The sequence below is a fragment of the Octopus bimaculoides genome, chromosome 12 (assembly GCF_001194135.2).
Source record: "Octopus bimaculoides isolate UCB-OBI-ISO-001 chromosome 12, ASM119413v2, whole genome shotgun sequence".
Classification (NCBI taxonomy): domain Eukaryota; kingdom Metazoa; phylum Mollusca; class Cephalopoda; order Octopoda; family Octopodidae; genus Octopus; species Octopus bimaculoides.
The window spans coordinates 58,270,347-58,289,907 of NC_068992.1; the positions used below are offsets into that span (position 1 = coordinate 58,270,347).

Here is a 19,561-nt window from a genome sequence, read left to right on the forward strand (position 1 = left end):
ATATATATATATATATATATATATATATATATATATATATATATATACACATATACAAAGGACTTCTTTCAGTTTTGGTCCATGAAATCCACTAACAAGGCTTTGGTTGGCCTGAGGCTATAGTAGAAGACACTTGCCCAAGATGCCATGCAGTGCAGCTGAACCTGGAACCATGTAGTTGGGAAGCAAGCTTCTTACCACACAGTCACACTTACACTTAACATACTTGGCATTTGCAAAGTGCATTGGATTGGTCAAGGTTATAAATCTGATGGGTTTATGATCCTGTATTCTGGCATGGAGGACCAGCATAAATATGGAGTAGGCATTATTTTGAACAAGGAGGTGGCTGTAGAATTGGTTGGCTGGAAGCCAATAAATGAAGTGGATTATAACAGCATGGTTTCAAACCAGACACAGGACAAATACTGTGGTTCAGGTTATATTCCATATAATAAATATGTGAACCTAATGTCAAACAGTGTAACCATACAACTGCACTGGTAGCAACATCAGTTGAAATAGACATGAAATGTTTTTCTTACCATATTTTGATTCTAATTTCTTGTTTTCCATATTCTTTGGAAGCTGGACCTGTATTTGAAATAAATGAAATATAGAATTATAGAGACAAAGAACATTCCAGATGTCATGAACTTAAGATGTTGCAAAATATCTTGTTTTTAACACTTATACACAAAACACAAAGGAATAATAATAATGATAATAATGGTTTCAAATTTAGGCACAAGGCCAGTAATTTCAAGAGGGGGTTAATTCAATTTCATCAACCCCAGTACTCAATTGGTACTTATTTTATCGACCCCAGAAATGATAAAAGGCAATTTCAACCTCAGTGGATTTTAAATTCAGAATGTAAAGACAGATAAAATGCTACTAAGCATTTTGCCCAACAAGCTACTGATTCCACCAGATTGCCACTTTGATAATGATAATAGCAACAATAATAATAATAATCCCTTCTATTATAGGCACAAAACCTGAAATTTTGGTGAAGGGGTCCAGGTATTTACACTGACTATTGTGAAAGGATGAAAGGCAAAGTCAACCTTGGTGAAAAACCACCAGGAAAGGAATTGATGCCTAAGTCACAGTATCAGTTCCAACAGATGCTAATACATCACTTAAAGAAATGTAATCATTATCTGTGCACCAAGATTTGGCAACAGAAATAACCTGAATGTGGAGCCTGAAAACAGAAACAATCACTCTAATAACAGTATGTGCTTTGGGAATGGTTAAAAAACATGCAAACAGATACATAATCAAAGCACCAGGACTTAGAAATATGCATATAATAGAGAAATAGTTCTTCTCAGGGATTGCACATATAATTACATACAAAGATTTGAAGACAGTGAAAAATATAAAACCAAAACAAAACTTCGCATGCTGTGCTCTGGTGTGCAATGAAAGAAAGCAATAAAAAAAATAAGGCAACTGAACAACAACAACAACAACAATAATGCTTTCAAATATTGGCACTGGGCTGGCAGTTTTCAGGGGGAAAGGGCTAGTTGGTTACATTGACCCTCAAAAGAATGAAAGGCAAAAGTCAACCTTGGTGGAATTTGAACTCGGAATGTAAAGCTGGAAAAAATGCAGCTAAGCATTTTGTCCAGTGTGCTAATGATTCTGCAAGTGAGCTGCTCTGCTTCTGCTGATGATGATGATTTCGAACTCTGGCACAAAGCCAGCAATTTTGGAGGAGGGGATAAATTGATTACATCGATCCCCAGTTCTCAGCTGGTACTTGTTTTATCAACCCTGATAGAATGAAAGGCAAAGTCAACCTCGGCAGAAATTAAACTTAGAACATAAAAGATGGATGAAATGCTGCTAAGCATTTTGTCGTGCTTGATAATGGCTCTGCCAGCTCACCACCTTTAATAATAATAATAATAATAATAATAATAATAATAATAATTGAAAAGGATCCAATGGCAACAAGGACCACCTTGTGATAGATAAGGTTATAATGAAGAACTGCAAATGGTACCAAAAACACTTATGCATGGCATGGATAGACTTCAAAAAGGCTTACGACATGTTGCTGCATTTGTGGATTTTGGAAACACTCGACATATGTGGAATAGCTGAGAATGTGTGTGCACTGATTACGAACAGCATGCCTAGTTGGAAAACGCATCTTTCCTGTAACAACCTGCACTTAGCCGAGGTAACACTCAGAATAGGTATCTTCCAAGGATACTCTTGTTCACCTCTGTTGTTTGTTAGGCCTACATAAAATCAACGTGCACTATGGGTTGAGAAAGAATGGACCTTGTCTCAACCACCTCCTCTTCATGAATGATTTAAAACTGTTCACAAAAACAGAGCCTGAAATGGAGAGGCTGGCTGAGACTGTGCAAATGTGCAGCAAGGATACAGGGATGGAATTCAGTATCTCAAAGTGTACGGTGCTTACTTTGAAGCAAGGGAAAAGAGTAAATTGTAGGGGCATAAAATTGCCAAACAGAGAGAGAATGGAAGACCCGGGTGATGATGGGTACAAGTACCTTGGGATCCTGGAGCTAAACAATATCTTGCACAACGAAATGAAAGACAAGGTCATCACTGCATATTTCAAGTGCCTCAAATTTCTCTTGAAATCAAAGCTCAACTCAAGGAACCTTGTGACTGCCTTCAACATATGGGCTATTACTGTAGTCTGCTATAGTGCACCCATCCTGAGATGGACACAAGCAGAGATTGACCAACTCGATTGCACTACCCGAAAGACGATGACAATGCATGGGGCCCTCCACCCTAAAGCAAATGTACACAGGCTCTACATGAAGAGAGGTAAAGGTGAATTTGGGTTGATTAGCATATGGGAGTGCATCAACAGTGAAACAAGAAATATGGCAGAATATTTGGTAAGCAGCGAACAAGACTTGCTACAGTATGCTGCTAGTGTAGAAGGAGTAAACAAAAATGGATTTGAGAGAGCTCATGGATTCCGATCAAGAACAGCCAATGAGAGAGAAGAAACCCTAATCCATATGAAATTACATGGTCAGTTCCACCTAGAAACCAACAAATTAAAAGACCAGGAAGCATCATGGAGGTAGCTCAACAAGGGTAACCTAAAAAAGAATACTGAAACCCTAATCATCGCAGCCCAGGATCAGGCATTGAATACCAACTCAGTCAAGAAGAATATATACCACATAAGTGCATTGGTCCTCTGCAGAATGTCTGGGAAGAGGATCAAAAACGCGACTTACATTGTTAGTGCTTGTGAAAGTTTTGTGCAGAAAGAGTACAAGCGTAGACATGACAAAGTAGCCCCAAAACTCCACTGGTTACTATGCCATAAGTATGGCTATGAGGTTACTGGTGCTTGGTACCAACTTACCCCGGAAAAGGTAATGGATGAAAAGGGGAAGGCAAAAATCCTCTGGGATTTTGATTTCCAGACAGACTAAGTGTTAGAGCACTGAAGGCCAGATATAGTATCCTTTAAGAGGGACAAACAAGAGTGCCTAATAATCGACGTAGCAGTGCCAGGAGATCAACATATCATCATGAAAGAAAGAGAAAAAGTTGATAAATATGGAAACCTTAGAATTGAAATCACTGAGATGTTGCAGCTACGAGAGTCGAACATAAAGGTTATCCCTACTGTCATCGGAACATTGGGTTGAATACCACCCAATCTGAAAAACCTTAGAAATACCCTACAGTCTAGATGTATTGCAAAAGTTGGCATTACTTGGAACGGCATGCATATTGCGTAAAATACTGTCTGTCTGAGGTCCTTGTTGTGACATGACAAACAATACAAACCCCCAGTAGACACAATACCTTCAATAAACAACCTCACAATCTTGTATACTGTCTATGTGATCTCAAATTTTAAAGCAAACACATAATTTTCTTATGGTTTCTTAAACATTCACTTGAACAAAACTGTACAAATCCAAATATATGGTACCCTAGGCATAACACCTACATGAACTTCTAACTTGTTGTCTCTTGAGGTCTCTGGGTGAGACTTGGATCCAACTTGTACAAATGCAAAACAAAAGTCAAACATAAAATAATAATAATAATAATAATAATAATAATAATAATAATAAAAATAATAATAATAATAATAATAATAGTCTGAGCAAACCCCAGAAGGAGTCACCAAAAATGAGACCTGCAAAATCCTGAAGGATGTAATGATCCAGTGTGATCACCTGACCAGACATTGTATGATAATCGATATAGCATGCCCCGGTGACAACAGGATCAATGTGAAAGAAGAAGAAAAAAATAAACAACTACGACGATTTAAAGTGGGGAAATACAAAAGTTGTGGTCAATGAAGAGAGTAGATGTGATATGAATAGTAATTGATGCACTTGGAAGTATCAGCACTCAACTACCAACATGGCTGAAAAAGATCGGTGTAAGTGTGAAGGTAGAACACCTACAAAAATCAGCATTGCTTGGAACTGCAAAAATTCTTTGCAGTGTTCTTGAAGCATGACCAGTAAAACAAGTGTTGCCTTAGTCTGCTGGCTGTGGGCAGCTGACATTTTCCATCATACCCAGCAAAATAAGCTGTGAGTTTTCATCATCGTTTGACGTCCGCTTTCCATGCTAGCATGGGTTGGACGATTTGACTGAGGACTGGTGAACCAGATGGCTACACCAGGCTCCAATCTGATTTGGCAAAGTTTCTACAGCTGGATGCCCTTCCTAACGCCAACCACTCCGAGAGTGTAGTGGGTGCTTTTACATGCCACCGGCACGAAGGCCAGTCAGGAGGTACTGGCAACAGCCACACTCGAAATGGTGTATTTTATGTGCCACCTGCACAGGAGCCAGTCCAGCGGTAATGATAATAATCCTTTCTATTATTGGCACAAGGCCTGAAATTTGTTGGGAGGGGACTGGTCGATTACATTGACTCCAGTGCTCAACTGGTACATACTTTATTGAACCTTGAAAGGATGAAAAGCAAAGCACACCTTGGTGGAATTCAAAGTTAAAAAGTAAAGAGCCAGTAAAAATACTGTATTAATAATAATTTTTAACACTGGTATGAAACCATATAAATTCTGTCGGGAAGATATAGTCAGTTAAATATATTACCAGTATATACGACTGGTGCTTTGTTTATTAGTTTCTGGAAGGAGGAAAAGCAAATTTAAACCTAGTGGGATTTGAACCAAGAACATAAATAGATTTAACTAAATACCTCGAGGTACATCACCCTTCATTCTATTGATTTCGCCATCTGTCACCCTAAAATTATAATGATAACAACTATAATAATAATAATAATAATAATAATAATAATAATAACAACAATAACAACAACAATCATCATCATCACCATCATCATCATCCTCAACATCATCATCATCATCATCATCAGGTCACGCAATGCATACTGCCTTTTTTTCTCATTGATCATCCAACATTGTCTCAGCTTACTAGAACTGCAACAACATCCATGATGCTGTGTTGCATTTAGCCCATGGCCATCACCGACTGAGTAGATCTATAACCAAAGACATCCCAGCTGTGATTATTGCATGTATTTTTTTGTAAACAAAAGTGTATCTTTGACTGCGTTATTAACTGCCCTGCCTTTCATAAGACATTACGGGATGAAGAGAGAGAGATCTGACTGTGATTTCTAGCGGGTTGAGCTACCATGTAAATACTCCCTTGGTAGAATCATTAGCACATCAGGTAAAATGCTTAACAATATTTCATCTATCATTACGTTCTGAGTTGAAATTCCTCCTAGGTTGACTTTGCCTTTCATCCTTTCAGGGTCAATAAATTAAGTACCAGTTGAGTACTGGGGGTCAGTGCAATCAACTTACTCCCTTTGCTGAAATTGCTGGCCTTGGTCCAAAATTTGAAACCATTATCATTGTGCCATACTGGTCAATGCCAGAGCCCCGACTGGCTCCCATGCCGGTGGCATGCAAAAAACACCATCCGAATGTGGTCGATGCCAGTACCCCTTAACTGGTTCCCGTGCTGGTGGCATGTAAAAAGCACCGCCCAAACATGGTCGATGCCAGTACCCACTGACTGGCTCCGGTGCTGGTGGCATGTAAAAAGCACCCACTACACACTTGGAGAGGTTGGCATTATGAAGGGCATCCAGCTGTAGAAACCTTGCCAGATCAGATTGGAGCCTGGTGCAGCCTACAGGCTTGCCAGTCCTCAGTAAAAGCATCCAACCTATGCCAGCATGGAAAATGGACATTAAATGATGATGATGATGATGATGATGACAATGATGATGATGAAAGCAGTGAGCTGGCAAAACTGTTAGCACACTGGACAAAATGCTTAGTAGCATTTCATCTGTCTTCACGTTCTGAGCTTGAATCATGCTAAGGTAGATGGTGCTTTTCATCCTTTCGAGGTCAATAAAATAGGGGTTGATGTAATTGACCAGTGCCTATAGCAAAAAGGATAGTTATAATGAAGATTTCTAACAGTGGCTTAAGTCCATATATTTTAGGAAGATGGCATAGTTAATTAGATAAACCCAATATTTGACTAGTACTCTATTTAATCAACTTCTGAAATGATAAATGGCAAAGACGACTTGTGTAGAATTTGAACTCAGTGTGCAAAGGGCCACAACTAAATACAGCAAAGTATTTTGTCTGATGTTCTAACAAATCCACCGAACTAACACCCTATGCCTATTTATATCCGCATATATGCAACCGTGCTTATGCAAGTGTGCATGTGTGAATAGACATGCATTCACACACCTGCATGTACATGCACACACAGACACATAGATAGATAGATAGATAGATAGATAGATAGATAGATAGATAGATAGATAGATAGATAGACAGATAAACAGACAGATAGGTGCAGGTATGGTTGAGTGGTTAAGAAGTCTGCTTCAAAGTAATGAAATGCTAGGTCCTATCTCACTGGGTGACATCTTGGACAAGAGTCTTTAGCAAAGCTTTCAATCAGCTCAAGACTTGTCAGTGAAAGTGATAGAGACAGTAAAAAAAGCCTGTTGAGTGGACAATAACTGTAATTCAAAAATTCAGTCTTGTCTCACACTGTGTTCCACTGTTTCTACTTGAGAGTTACACTGTTTATGTGAAATACCCAGCTGTTTTGCATACTGGCTGTATGTTTATATGGTGATAACTACAGAAAAGTAAAGTCCAATGTATGTGGAGAAGTCCTTTGACAGAGTGCTTCATTCATTAAGTTGATAGTCATATAAAAAAATTTTTTTTCAATAGATGGAGGTGAAAGGCTCATGGGGGCTGTAAAAGCTTTCTACAAAGGTACAATTGGTAAAGCAATGAGTTCAGTTAATTGTACAATTGGTAAAGCAATGAGTTCAGAATTTAGTGTGAAGTTAAGGATTCATCAAGGGTCAGTTCTTAGCCATCACCTATTCATGATAACCCAACAAGTTAACATAGAGGAGTTCAAGACCTTGCTGTCTGTGGGAAATCCTATGTATACTAATGATTTAGCTCTTGTAGCTGAATCTTTAATAGAATTAAAGAAGTAAATTAAAACTTCCAGATGTTGAAACAAAATTTAAAATCAATTTAAGTAAGTAGAAAACAAGGCTGTTGTACTCATGAATGATAGATCGTGAGTTCGATTCCCTCAGAGGCCAGCACATTGTATTCATGTGCAAAACGCTTCATTTTATATTGCTCCAGTCTCCCTTTTCAATCAATGGGCAATGTTGGCCTGTTTGCCTTGTCAGCAGGGTGACATCATTTGAAGGCTAAAACAATGCAAAAAAAAAAAACACACTGCGACCAGAGATGTGTAACAACATCTGATAGCCTGGTTGGTCATGTGATCATGTTATATATATATATATATATATATATGTTGTTGTACTTGGGGATGGTCATATTGCCAGTTTAGCCAATAAAAACACACGCACTGTATATTTGGTGTTAATTTTTTTTTTTTTCAGCTTTATATTACATTAATCTTAATATATATATATAACAGCACAATGGCCCAGTGGTTAGGGCAGTGGACTCGCGGTCATAGGATCGTGGTTTCGATTCCCAAACTGGGCGTTGTGAGTGTTTATTGAGCAAAAACACCTAAAGCTCCACGAGGCTCCGGCAGGGGATGGTGGCAAACCCTGCTGTACTCTTCCACAACAACTTTCTATCACTCTTACTTCCTGTTTCTGTTGTGCCTGTAATTCAAAGGGTCAGCCTTGTCACACTGTGTCACGCTGAATCTCCTCTAGAACTACGTTAAGGGTACACGTGTCTGTCGAGTGCTCAGCCACTTGCACGTTAATTTCACGAGCAGGCTGTTCCGTTGATCGGATCAACTGGAACCCTCGACGTCGTAAGCGACGGAGTGCCGACAACATATAACAGCAACAATACCAATGCCAGCATTGTTGAAGAATGGCGACTATAATGTCAGAAAAAGTTAACAGAAGCCTAGCAGAAGTTGAATAGATGGCACTTCTACCACACTACCAGACGTACTACTCTTTTGCAGCCACTGCAGTCACCAGCACGATTGATAATGATAGCAGCAGCGACAAAACAAACAACTGCTTCAACACAAGACTACTATTATAGCACTGATCAACACAACTCCATGTATGTGTGTCTTTGTATCTGTCTTTGCACCCCACCACTTCTTGACAACTGGTGTTGGTGTGTTTACACCCCTGTGACTTTGCAGTTCAACAAAAGAGATTGGTACTTTGAATACCAGGTTTAAAAAAATGTAAGTACTGGAAATAATTCATATGACTAAAATTCTCAAAGGCGGTAAAAGATAAAAGATACTTCACTCTCTCTCCTTCACACATGGTAGCCCCTTTCAGACTGTTTAGTATTACAATTTGCAAGGGGACCTCTCTAGTGCTGGTGACATGAAAAAAGCATGCAGTAAAACTTTGTAAAGGGGCTGGCATTAGGAAGGACATCCAGCCATAGAAAATAAATCCAAGCTGACACTGGGAGATGATGTGATCCTTCGATTTATCAACATTAGATCCTTTCAAACTGTCCAATGCATACCAGCGTGGTGAATGAACCTAAATGATAATGGTGGCGGTGATTGCGCGCGTGTGTGTGTGTGTGTGTGTGTGTGTGCGTGTGAATATGTACATATATATATAGCTGCATGCACACACACACACACACATGCACATATACATACATACATACATATATATATAGACTTGGAGACGCCACTATGAAAGGTTGCTAAATGAAGAGAATGAATGAGAGAAAGAGAGTCTGCCAAATGTCGACCCAACAGAGGGACCAGCTATTTGAATTGACAGTACCTTGGTAAATAAAAGCAATTAAAGGTATGAAGGCAGGGAAAGATCCCGGTCCATCAGGAGTCACTGCAGAGATGCTTAAAATATCTGGTGGTATTGGCTATAGTCCAGTCACCTGTACAGTCAACCAGGTGATACATGAATGAGTCATACCCAATGACTGGTGTAGTAGCATCATAGTCAACTGCTACAAAGGTAAAGGTGAAGCATAAGATAGGAATAATTACAGAGGTATCAAATTGTTGGCCCAGGTGGTGAAAGTCATGGAGAGGGTCATAGCCCAATTAGTTAGGGAGAGAGTTAGTTCAGATGAGATGCAGTTTGGGTTTGTGCCAGAGAAAAGCATCACTGATGCTATACTTCTGGTAAGACAGCTGAAGAAGAAATTCTTAGCCAAAGATAAACCTCTGTACTTGGCTTTTGTTGGCTTGGAGAAAGCCTTTGACAGGGTCCCCCGATTCCTTATCTGGTGGTCAATGTGGAAACTAAGGATAGATGAGTGGTTGGTGAGAGCTGTACAAGCCATGTACAGGGAAGCTGTCAGTAAGGTGAGGGTTAGCAATGAGTATAGTGAAGAATTCTGGGTAGAAGTAGGGGATCAGTCCTCAGCCCCCTCTTTTAGGCAATAACATAAGAATTTAAGACAGGTTGCCCCTGGGAGCTCCTCTATGCTGATGATCTTGCTCTAACAGCTGAGTCACTACCAGAACTAGAGGAGAAGTTTCAGGTGTGGAAGCAAGGACTAGAATCGAAGGGCCTTAGAGTCAATCTAGCAGAAACCAAAGTCTTAGTAAGTAGGAAGGCAGACAAATCACAAATCCCTGCTCAATCTGCAGAAAAGGTGTAGGTAGAAACTCCATAAGATGTACCCGGTGTAAGCTATGGACACATAAGAAGTGCAGCAATATGAAAAGGTTAACTGGGAAGATAGTTTTTGTATGTGGCAGATGCACAGGGACAATAAACATCAAAGATGTATAGAAAACAGATTCCATCACATGCCAGGGGGAAAAACTAGAAGTAGTTGATAGCTTCCATTCCCTAGGTGACCAAGTCAGTAGCGGAGGTGGATGCTCTGAAAGTGTAATTGCTAGAATAAGAATAGGCTGGGCAAAGTTCAGAGAGCTCTTACTTCTGCTGGTAACAAAGGGCTTCTTGCTGAGAATGAAAGGTAGACTGTATGAAGCATGCATGCAAACAGCCATGTTACATGGCAGTGAAACATGGGCTGTGACTGCTGAGGACATGCATAGGCTTGAAAGGAATGAAGCTAGTATGCTATGCTGGATGTGTAATGTCAGTGTGCATACACGACAAAGTGTAAGCATCTTGAGAAAAAAGTTGGACATAAGAAGCATCAGATGTGGTGTGCAAGAGAGACGACTGCACTGGTATGGTCATGTGTTGTGTATGGATGAGGACAGCTGTGTGAAGAAGTGTCACACCCTAATAGTGGAGGGAACCTGTGGAAGAGGTAGACTCAGGAAGAGCTAGGATGAGGTGGTGAAGTACGACCTTCTCACAGAGGCAAGTGACCGGGAACTTTGGAGATATGCTGTGCTTGAGAAAACCCAGCAAATCAAGTGAGATTGTATCAGTGGCCAATGCCAGTGTCGCATAACTGGTCCACTTAAAAACACCCTTCAATCATCGGGCAATATGCTATGCTTGAGAAGACCTGTTGAGTCAAGTGAAATCTTTGTTGTGGCTGATGTCAGTGCCGCCTGACTGGCACCCATGCCGGTGGCATGTAAAAAGCACTATTTGAGTATGGCTGATGCCAGTGCCACCTGACTGGCTCCCGTGCCAGTGGGACGTAAAAGGTACCATTTGAGCGTGGTTGTTGCCAGTGCCACCTGACTGGCTCCCATGCTGGTGACATGTAAAAAGCACCCACTACACTCTTGCAGTGGTTGGTGTTAGGAAGGGCATCCAGCTGTAGAAACCTTGCCCGAACAGATTGGAGCCTGGTGCAACCTCCTGGCTTGCCAGTCCTCAGTCAAACCATCTAACCCATGCCAGCATGGAAAGCGGACGTTACACGATGATGATGATATAAAGCCACGTTATCTTTGTGTGAAACTAAAGACTGAAGAGGTTTAATAAGACTGAAACATGACTGGATTTATCATTGTACTGTTGCAAATCAGACATGTCACTGACAGCATGGTTTTACTTTTTAATCTAATTTTATGTAGTTTGAATTCAGAGTTATTTCCCCTGTCAGTTAATAGTTCTTCCTCTTCACCACGAATGTAATTATGATTAATTAAAATTTTTGTCTCATTTCAAATAAGTACATTAGCATCAACCTTATTTATACATTGGCTATTATATATACACTGGTGTCATATAAAAACAAAAACAAAACAAATAAAACAAAAGCAATTGTTCAGTTGTAAGTAGTAAAAATAATAATAATAATAATAATAATAACAATAACAATAACAACAAAATTGACAGTTTAGCAAATGTACAACTAATTATTATTAGTTTTCTACTATATACCAAACTATCATTAATGAATATTTAGCTCACTTTTAGCTAATTAGCAGTTTAGTAATTACTAACAAATATAAGCACAGTGTTTATTAATGACTATTTAGCACTAGTAGAGGCCATTTAAATAATAGGGACTAAGTTCTGTTAGAGCTATCAAATAATTCACTAATTATTTATCACCAAACTGGTACATCTATCCTCATTTCTCACAGGGGTTGGGTTCCAAAGCAACGCAGTGATGAATGAATCATCTCCACACACTTTGTCAATGGAAGGAATTGCTATGTTCATTTCACCAAACTTGTGGCATACAGCAGCAAAGCTTCCGTTGCCACATATTTCCTTGGTCATCTCTACCTTTTCCCTGAAGAGAATACACTCATCTGTGTCAGCTGCCTTTGTGTTTTTTCTGTTTGCTGATCCCATGTTGATCTGCTTACAAAAAAATTAAAATAATATCCAGCCTTGCAGCACAGTCATGCAAATACATGTGTAGTGACGTCATATGGCGCCAAAAAGGCATAGTCGCCATTGCTGCATCCTTAACCACGCATGCGTGGATTTCAACGTCCAAGTGTTCCCGCTTAATTCTGTCTCTTACCACGCCAGACAGCGAACAAGCAAGACGGTCTAAAACAAGCTCTCATTGAGTGTGGAAGAAGCAAGTTGTCTCTCCAACGATTCATCTCTAGGGACAGTACATCTACATGCAGGCTACTCCGAAACCGGACAATTGGAAGCTGTATATTTTCCTCCATAAATAAATATTGTTGTTGTTGATCAGTTTGGAGTTCTGCGTTCCGTTCACTTCTAATTTAATATAAGAAAGTCAGGTGTACATCTAATGATGTATAACCCACTTTCCTAAACATGCAATATGCAGTGCCTTCTGGGTGGCTCAGCATGGTGAATGGTTGCCAGGGTGTATCTTAGCAGTACAAGCAGAAACTTCAACTGATTTCTGATCTGTGTTATCGCAGATTAATCCATGATTAGCATAACAAGGTTTACAATGAGTGTGCTGTGTTATCCCAGATTAGCAATGAAGGAATTAATGATAAATGAAGCTACATGTGCTTGTACCATTGGTACTATAATAAACTAACACTAGTATAATTAGTAGAAAGTTTAGTAAAGGCTGTTAAACATCACTATAGCAACAGAAGTGCAGAAACAATATGCCAGCGATTATGAAATAAGCTTCAAGTGTTATTTTATAAAATGAGTTGTACATTTAAATGTCAGTATACTGTGTTTGTGTTCTGAATGCAATTAAAAATGTTTAGTCTTGTTTAGAACAAAAATCAGACTCTCAAAAAGACAATATAGGGCTGACAACTGTAAAAATCATGTTTTTCATTTAAGCAGGCATAACTGTGTGGTTAGGAAGTTTGCTTCCCAACCATGTGGTATTGAATTCAATTTCATAGCATGACACCTTGGGCAAGTATCTTCTACTAAAGACAATAGCAGATCAATGCCTTGTGTCTCAATTTGGTAGACAGAAACTATACAAAGCATGTTGTGTGCATGCATGCTTACAGTATGCGTTGTAAAATATACATGCATACATACTTACATTACATACAAACTTGCATACATGCTGGAAGTCGATTTGTGACCAAGTAAGACCACTTCTTAAACCTGTTTCACTTTAAGAAACATCTCATATTACTGATGATATCTCATATGGCTCCTAAGGTTTGCAAGGGACCTACAAGTCATTCCACACCAACTACAAGTCAGGCCTTGCAACAATAGCCTGGATCTACAATATCAAGTGAGCTCACTGGCTGACCCACGAATTCTGCTACACAATGTGCATGAGAGAACATGCTGGATACTGCATTGGTAGGCGAGATTACCATTGTGACTGTGCTTGTGGTTCAGTAGGTTAGCCTTCGAGAAGCAGATACATGCATACATAGGTCATCATCATTCATTTAACATCTAATTTTTCGTGCTTGAATAGATCAAACAGAAATTCTGGAGACAGTTTTTCACATGGCTGGTTGCCCTTCCTGTCACCAACCATCACCTGTAATATATTCCAATATGTTCTTCATGGAAGACTGGAAACGAACAACCTTGCTTGTATGATGATGATGCTTATTTATAACCATCATGAGATGTTTAGACAAGGACACAAGGCACACACACACACACACACACGCACATGAACTTTTTTTGGTTTCCATCTACTTCGTCTGCTCACAAGACTTTGATTGACCAAGGAGTAGAGTAGAAGACACTTGCCTAAGGCTCCACACAGTGGGACTGAACCCAAGACTAAATGGGTAGGAAGCAAGCTTCTCAACCACACAGCCATGTCCACACCAGTAGTTATACTTATGTGTGTGTGTGTGTGTGTGTGTGTGTGTGTGTGTGCATGTGTGTGTTTGAATGTTTAAATTCTGTGCTTTGCATTGAAAAATCATCGATATTTCCCTGTAAACAATTCATTCAAATGTAAAAAGAATGAAATGTTTTTTATTGGGAAAACATACTGGAAAGATATCAAACTGTGAAATAATGGTTTCAAATTTTGACACAAGGCCAACAATTTTGGGGAAAGAGTAAGTCGATTATATCGACCCCCAGTGCTCAACTGGTACTCATATTATCAACCCCAAAAAGATGAAAAGCAAAGTCGACTTCATAATGTAAAGATGGATGCCATTAAAGATGGATGCCACTAAAGATGGATGCCACTAAACATTTTGCTCAATCTGCTAATGATTCTGTCAGCTGACCGTCTTCCAGCTGTGAAATAATGCCTTAGTAATATATCTGGCTAACACTCAAGCTAATATGAAAAAAGCAAAAAAATGAATGACATGTGGTCTTACACAACTTCACTGAAGTTAGGACTATGCATACCATCTAATCAGGTTGCATAAATATATGTCTATAAACAAAGTCTATTGTCTGGTTGTGTAGATTAGACAATAAATGGAGAAAAACATGTGTGTAAAAGTACTGTGGAATGATGGTAAGTAGTTGGTGAGTAAAATCTAAGCTTCTGCTCAATTCCCTGCTGAAATCTTTTTCATTTTTTTTATTTACTTGCTATTTTATATATGTATATATATCTGCAATGATACACTACATGAAGTTGAAGCCTTTGGTAGTGACTCAATGATTCATTAAGAGCCACAAGACATGTTAATTTTCATTGTATGTTTTTGAAGAAGAAAAAAATGTATAGAAAATATGATATTGGCAGAGGTTGTGCAGTACATTTTGGATGTAGGCTTTTAACTAAAATAAAAAAAAATAAAAAGATAAAAAAAAACATGCCAGTTATTGATTAGTAAGCACCATTACAAGAGCAACAAACAGAATTAACTACCTGAACTTCTCTACCATCCAACTGAAGGTCATGTTCAAAGGCATTGTCCTTCTCCAGTTTGTTTTCATTATTCAAGTCACCCTTAAAGAAATCTGGAGGTAATTTGTTTTCTATGACTCCGTGGTGGTCATTGGGAAGCTCACGTCCAGCAAGATTGTCTTCAACATTGACCCTCTCCAGTGGTTGGTTTCCCTCATTATTCAGGCCATTGTTGAGGTCGAAGTCAGGAGGTATTTTGTTATTGCCATGTCTTCGGTTGCTAAGCATGTGGAGAATCTCTTTGTCCTCATTTGGCTGATTGGCATCAGCATTGTCATCATCCTGAGAATCAAAGAGTACAGGAATTAGTTTAACGAGTCGCCAAATCATAAAATAGGTAATACAAGAGATGACAGGCATCTTGTTTCTCCATTTACATAGCTGACAGCTATGGCATGAAGACATATGGCAAAGTGGTTTGGGGTGTTGGGCTTGTGAACATCAGATCATGGGTTCACATCTCAGCACATCCTTGAACAAAACACTTCATTTCATGCTACTTCAGTTCCATTCAGCTGAAAATGAAATGAAAACCAGTGATAGCTGTTGGAGGAAGAAGTTAACGTGATGATGGACTAGCATTCCATTCAGGGGAAGTTTGTACTCTCAGTGACTTAAATGTCACAGAAACCAAAATAAGCTCTGACCTAACGGGCCTGTACATTCAAAACAAAAAAGCTATGGGGGTGGGTGGTGTCTTTTATGTCACATTCCTGAATGTGTTTCAGGAATATATATATATATATATATATATATATATATATATATATATACATATATATATATTCCTGAAACAATTGTATAATTGTATATTAGTTTCTTGAGAAGATTCTCCTAACACTAACTAATCTGTTGCAAATTACAAACAGATTTTATTTATCTATCATTATCTAAAAAATCACTGAACACACTACAACCGTTAACTCACTGACATACTGTATCCTCCTCTACTGGGACAAGAATGACACATGCTTCCTTCAATTAGCAAGTTGTGTACCACCATCACCCTGCATCTAAGCCTACCTGATACAACAAGCCATTCAGAGAATTTCTATGTAGTTGTTTGACTGGCAAGAAAATGCAAAACACATTCCACCAATTTTTTTTTAAATGGACCAAAATTGGTTAATAATCCTGGATGGTTTGTCTGAAAATAAGATAGGGTAGTCATAGCTGGAACACTTTTGATCAAAGGTTTAATCAATCTGGGTTGACCTGGAAACAACAACAACCTTTCTTTTTTTTTTTTTTGCCCTCTACAGTTACTGACGTCCACAAACTCTGCGCAAAATGCTCCACCAGGCTCTTTCATCACAGCGCCACAGCTACCTACACTTCTCTTTTTAAACCTAAGCGACACTGAAAGAATGTCTATGCAGCAGCTAGACCTGCAAGAAATAATAGCCAGGTCTTCCTCAAATCACATCTTACCATTACAAAAAAAAGATACATTAGACAATGTGGTCTAAGGTACACTGCCTGAAAAAAAAAACGAAAAAAAAAAACAAGCAGGGTGTCCATAACTGAAACAGTTACAGGTTGATTCAATCAGGCTTTAACCAAGGGCTAAACAACAACAACAACAACTTCCTTCTTGTCCAAGTTTGTTCCCCTCACACAGCAACCTGAAAAAAACTTACATTTAAATTGTCATCACTCAATTCAGATTGGTGTATTATAGTAACTATTTAGACTAATAGTTTGTCTGGCACTGTATTCTGCCGAGTCACTGTCCTTTGTCATCTCCTCTGTGAGGTTCAGTCTCTTGAAATCAGTTTTACCCCTTTCTCTTATGTCTTCCTTAGTCTTCTACTCCCATAACTTCCATCCACAAAATGCACTATTTTTTTCATGCAACTGATATCTTCCATACACATTATGTAGTTATACCAGCACAGCCTTTTCTCTTGTTCACATTTAATTCCTCTTATGTCAGTTTTTCTCTCAGCTCATTTGTGTCCCATTATTCATCCAACAAAGTAAGCTTACTTCATTTCTTTTCAACCTTTGCAAATCTTCTGCATTCACAACCCATGTCTCACTATCCTGCAGCATTGCACATTGTACAAAAGCATCATACAAACTGCCCTTCCCTTTTAGAAAGAAATCTTTTGTTTCAACTGAGTTAATAGTAACCATGCCGTTGGCACATTCACCTCCACTGCTAAATATGTCTACATAATAAAAACTATCAACTCTTTCTAGGAAGCCTTCATAGCATCTGAAGGAATTCATCTAAGGGGCACTCTTACTGTTAACTACTGCTGTACATCAAGCATAAATGAAATCTTTTGCTGTCAGCTTCCTTGTGATTCCAATACATCAAGAAGTCTCTGCTAACAAATGAATGAGATTTGTGGGTCTCTGCATCTTGTCTCTTTCTAATCAGTTTTACTATAACCCTTTCAGCAACTTTCAAAACTTGGTTCATCACTTAAATGGCTCTGTAGTTGTTTCTCTAGAGTTTCTACTTTGTCCTTGTAGCAGTTGTTGGTGGAACTGTTACACTATGATAGTTTTCAGTGTTACATGGTTGACAATGTAAGTGAGTTACATTGTTAGATATTTCAAGCATCTCAGCGACTATCACTGCTGATCCAGTTTTCTTTCCTTATTTCTTCATTGCCCACAAGGGGCTAAACATAGAGGGGACAAACAAGGACAGACAAAGGGATTAAGTCGATTAGATCTACCCCAGTGCGTAACTGGTACTTAATTTATCGACCCCGAAAGGATGAAAGGCAAAGTCGACCTCGGCGGAATTTGAACTCAGAACGTAAAGGGAGACGAAATAACGCTAAGCATTTCGCCCGGTGTGCTAACGATTCTGCCAGCTCGCCGCCTTCCAGTTTTCTTTCCTGCCTTCATTTCCATAATGGTGCTTTCAACTATATGGGTTTCAATTTCAATGGTCTGAAGTCCTTCTGTAATATCCACTTGAGGTAAACTTTCTTTTTCTCTCTCTCTCACCCTCCTCATTCAGCAACCTCTTACAACAGTATCTTCATGTTTATTTCTGATTGGCATCAGTGAGAGCAAGTGTGCTGCTCTCATTTAACACACACTTCTTCCTCATTGCCGTCTCAATTATCTCTAGCACCACTATCTTACATTACAAAGAAAAACAAAACAAATAGAAAAAAAAAATACCTCATGCCTCATATTGCAGAGCATATTATAAACCTCTTACTTTTAACTTTTTCCCTCGTTAAGTATAGCTGACATCTACACACTTGATACTGATCTCTGGTGGCCCTTCCTTCTACTCATTCCATATTTGTTTCTTAGCTTTTATAGTGCAATCTATAGTACAATTCCACCATGATGTCACTTCCCATCTGGCTGGGATCTTGCATCAGCCAAAAATCTGGTTTGTAGTTTTCTGCAGGGTATCTTATAGACACTTCCAACTATCCTTTAAATCTCTATCTCTTCCCCCTGATGTCATATATAAGTTAACTAACACTTTTCTGAACATGTACTGGTCAAGAGCTTTTCTCATCTTCTTTCTTCAGGATGTTTAGTGACTAATCATTACTAGCCTATATTAGGTGATCTGTTTGTTAGAAAGAGAAACACTTAGCATCCATAACCATCTGTCTATTATGTTTTCTATTGAGCATGAAGTCTATCAGGCTTTTGTATTTGCTTAATTAATAACTGATCAGGTAGCTGACTGGTTTCCTTAGGTTAGCGTTGCAATGTTTTACAGACACACACACACACATGCATATATTCTGATGCATATTCATCTGTATTCAAATGTGTGTGTGTGTATAAGACTCATTAAGCCAAGTGAAATCATGGAAGTGGTCAGTGCTGGTGACACATAAAAGGTACCCACTACACTTTTTGAGTGGTTGGCTTTAGGAAGGGCATCCAACCATAGAAATCAAGTCAAATCTGGATGGGAGTAAGGAAGATTTCCAGAGGCTCAACATTATCTTGGCCCCATTGTCGTGGAGTTTGTCAGCTTCTTCATCTACCTGGGCTCCACAGTCACCAACAATGGAGAGCTGACCTTGGGTCACCTACTGCAGATGTGGTCTGGATGTAGAAGGGCAGGCATGGACCTGGTCAGCTCTACACATGATGACATCTCTGGGACCACTAACCGGGGTTGACCCCAGCCCCATCAAGCAAGAGCATGAAACAAACAAAAAGCAAGCAAGAAGCACACACACACACACACACACACACCATCCTATTTGTAAGTCTTTGGGAATGTGATGTGTGTGTGAGAACAAGAATGTATGCAGGAAGACATTAAGTGTGTGTGTGTGTGTATGTGTATGTATGTTTGTATGTATGTATGTGTGTATATATATATATATATATATATATATATATAT

The 19,561-nt window shown here is 39.0% G+C and overlaps 1 protein-coding gene across 2 annotated transcripts in view; it reads right to left on the reverse strand.

Annotated features, from left to right (window-relative positions):
* The window catches only part of LOC106876311 (Golgi integral membrane protein 4), a 181,624-nt gene that overhangs the window by 1,334 nt on the left and 160,729 nt on the right, over nucleotides 1–19,561 (reverse strand). Inside the window, exons 7-9 of one of the 2 annotated variants that reach the window (XR_008265325.1) lie at nucleotides 15,171–15,491; nucleotides 5,219–5,265; nucleotides 546–594 (exon numbers count right to left, since the gene is read on the reverse strand). Coding sequence is in view for 1 of the 2 variants with exons in the window: in XM_052972202.1 (XP_052828162.1) it covers nucleotides 546–594; nucleotides 15,171–15,491 (370 nt within the window). In the remaining variant the exon portion in view is untranslated. The remainder of the gene's footprint in view (nucleotides 1–545; nucleotides 595–5,218; nucleotides 5,266–15,170; nucleotides 15,492–19,561) is intronic. The other variant, XM_052972202.1, reaches the window with a different exon arrangement.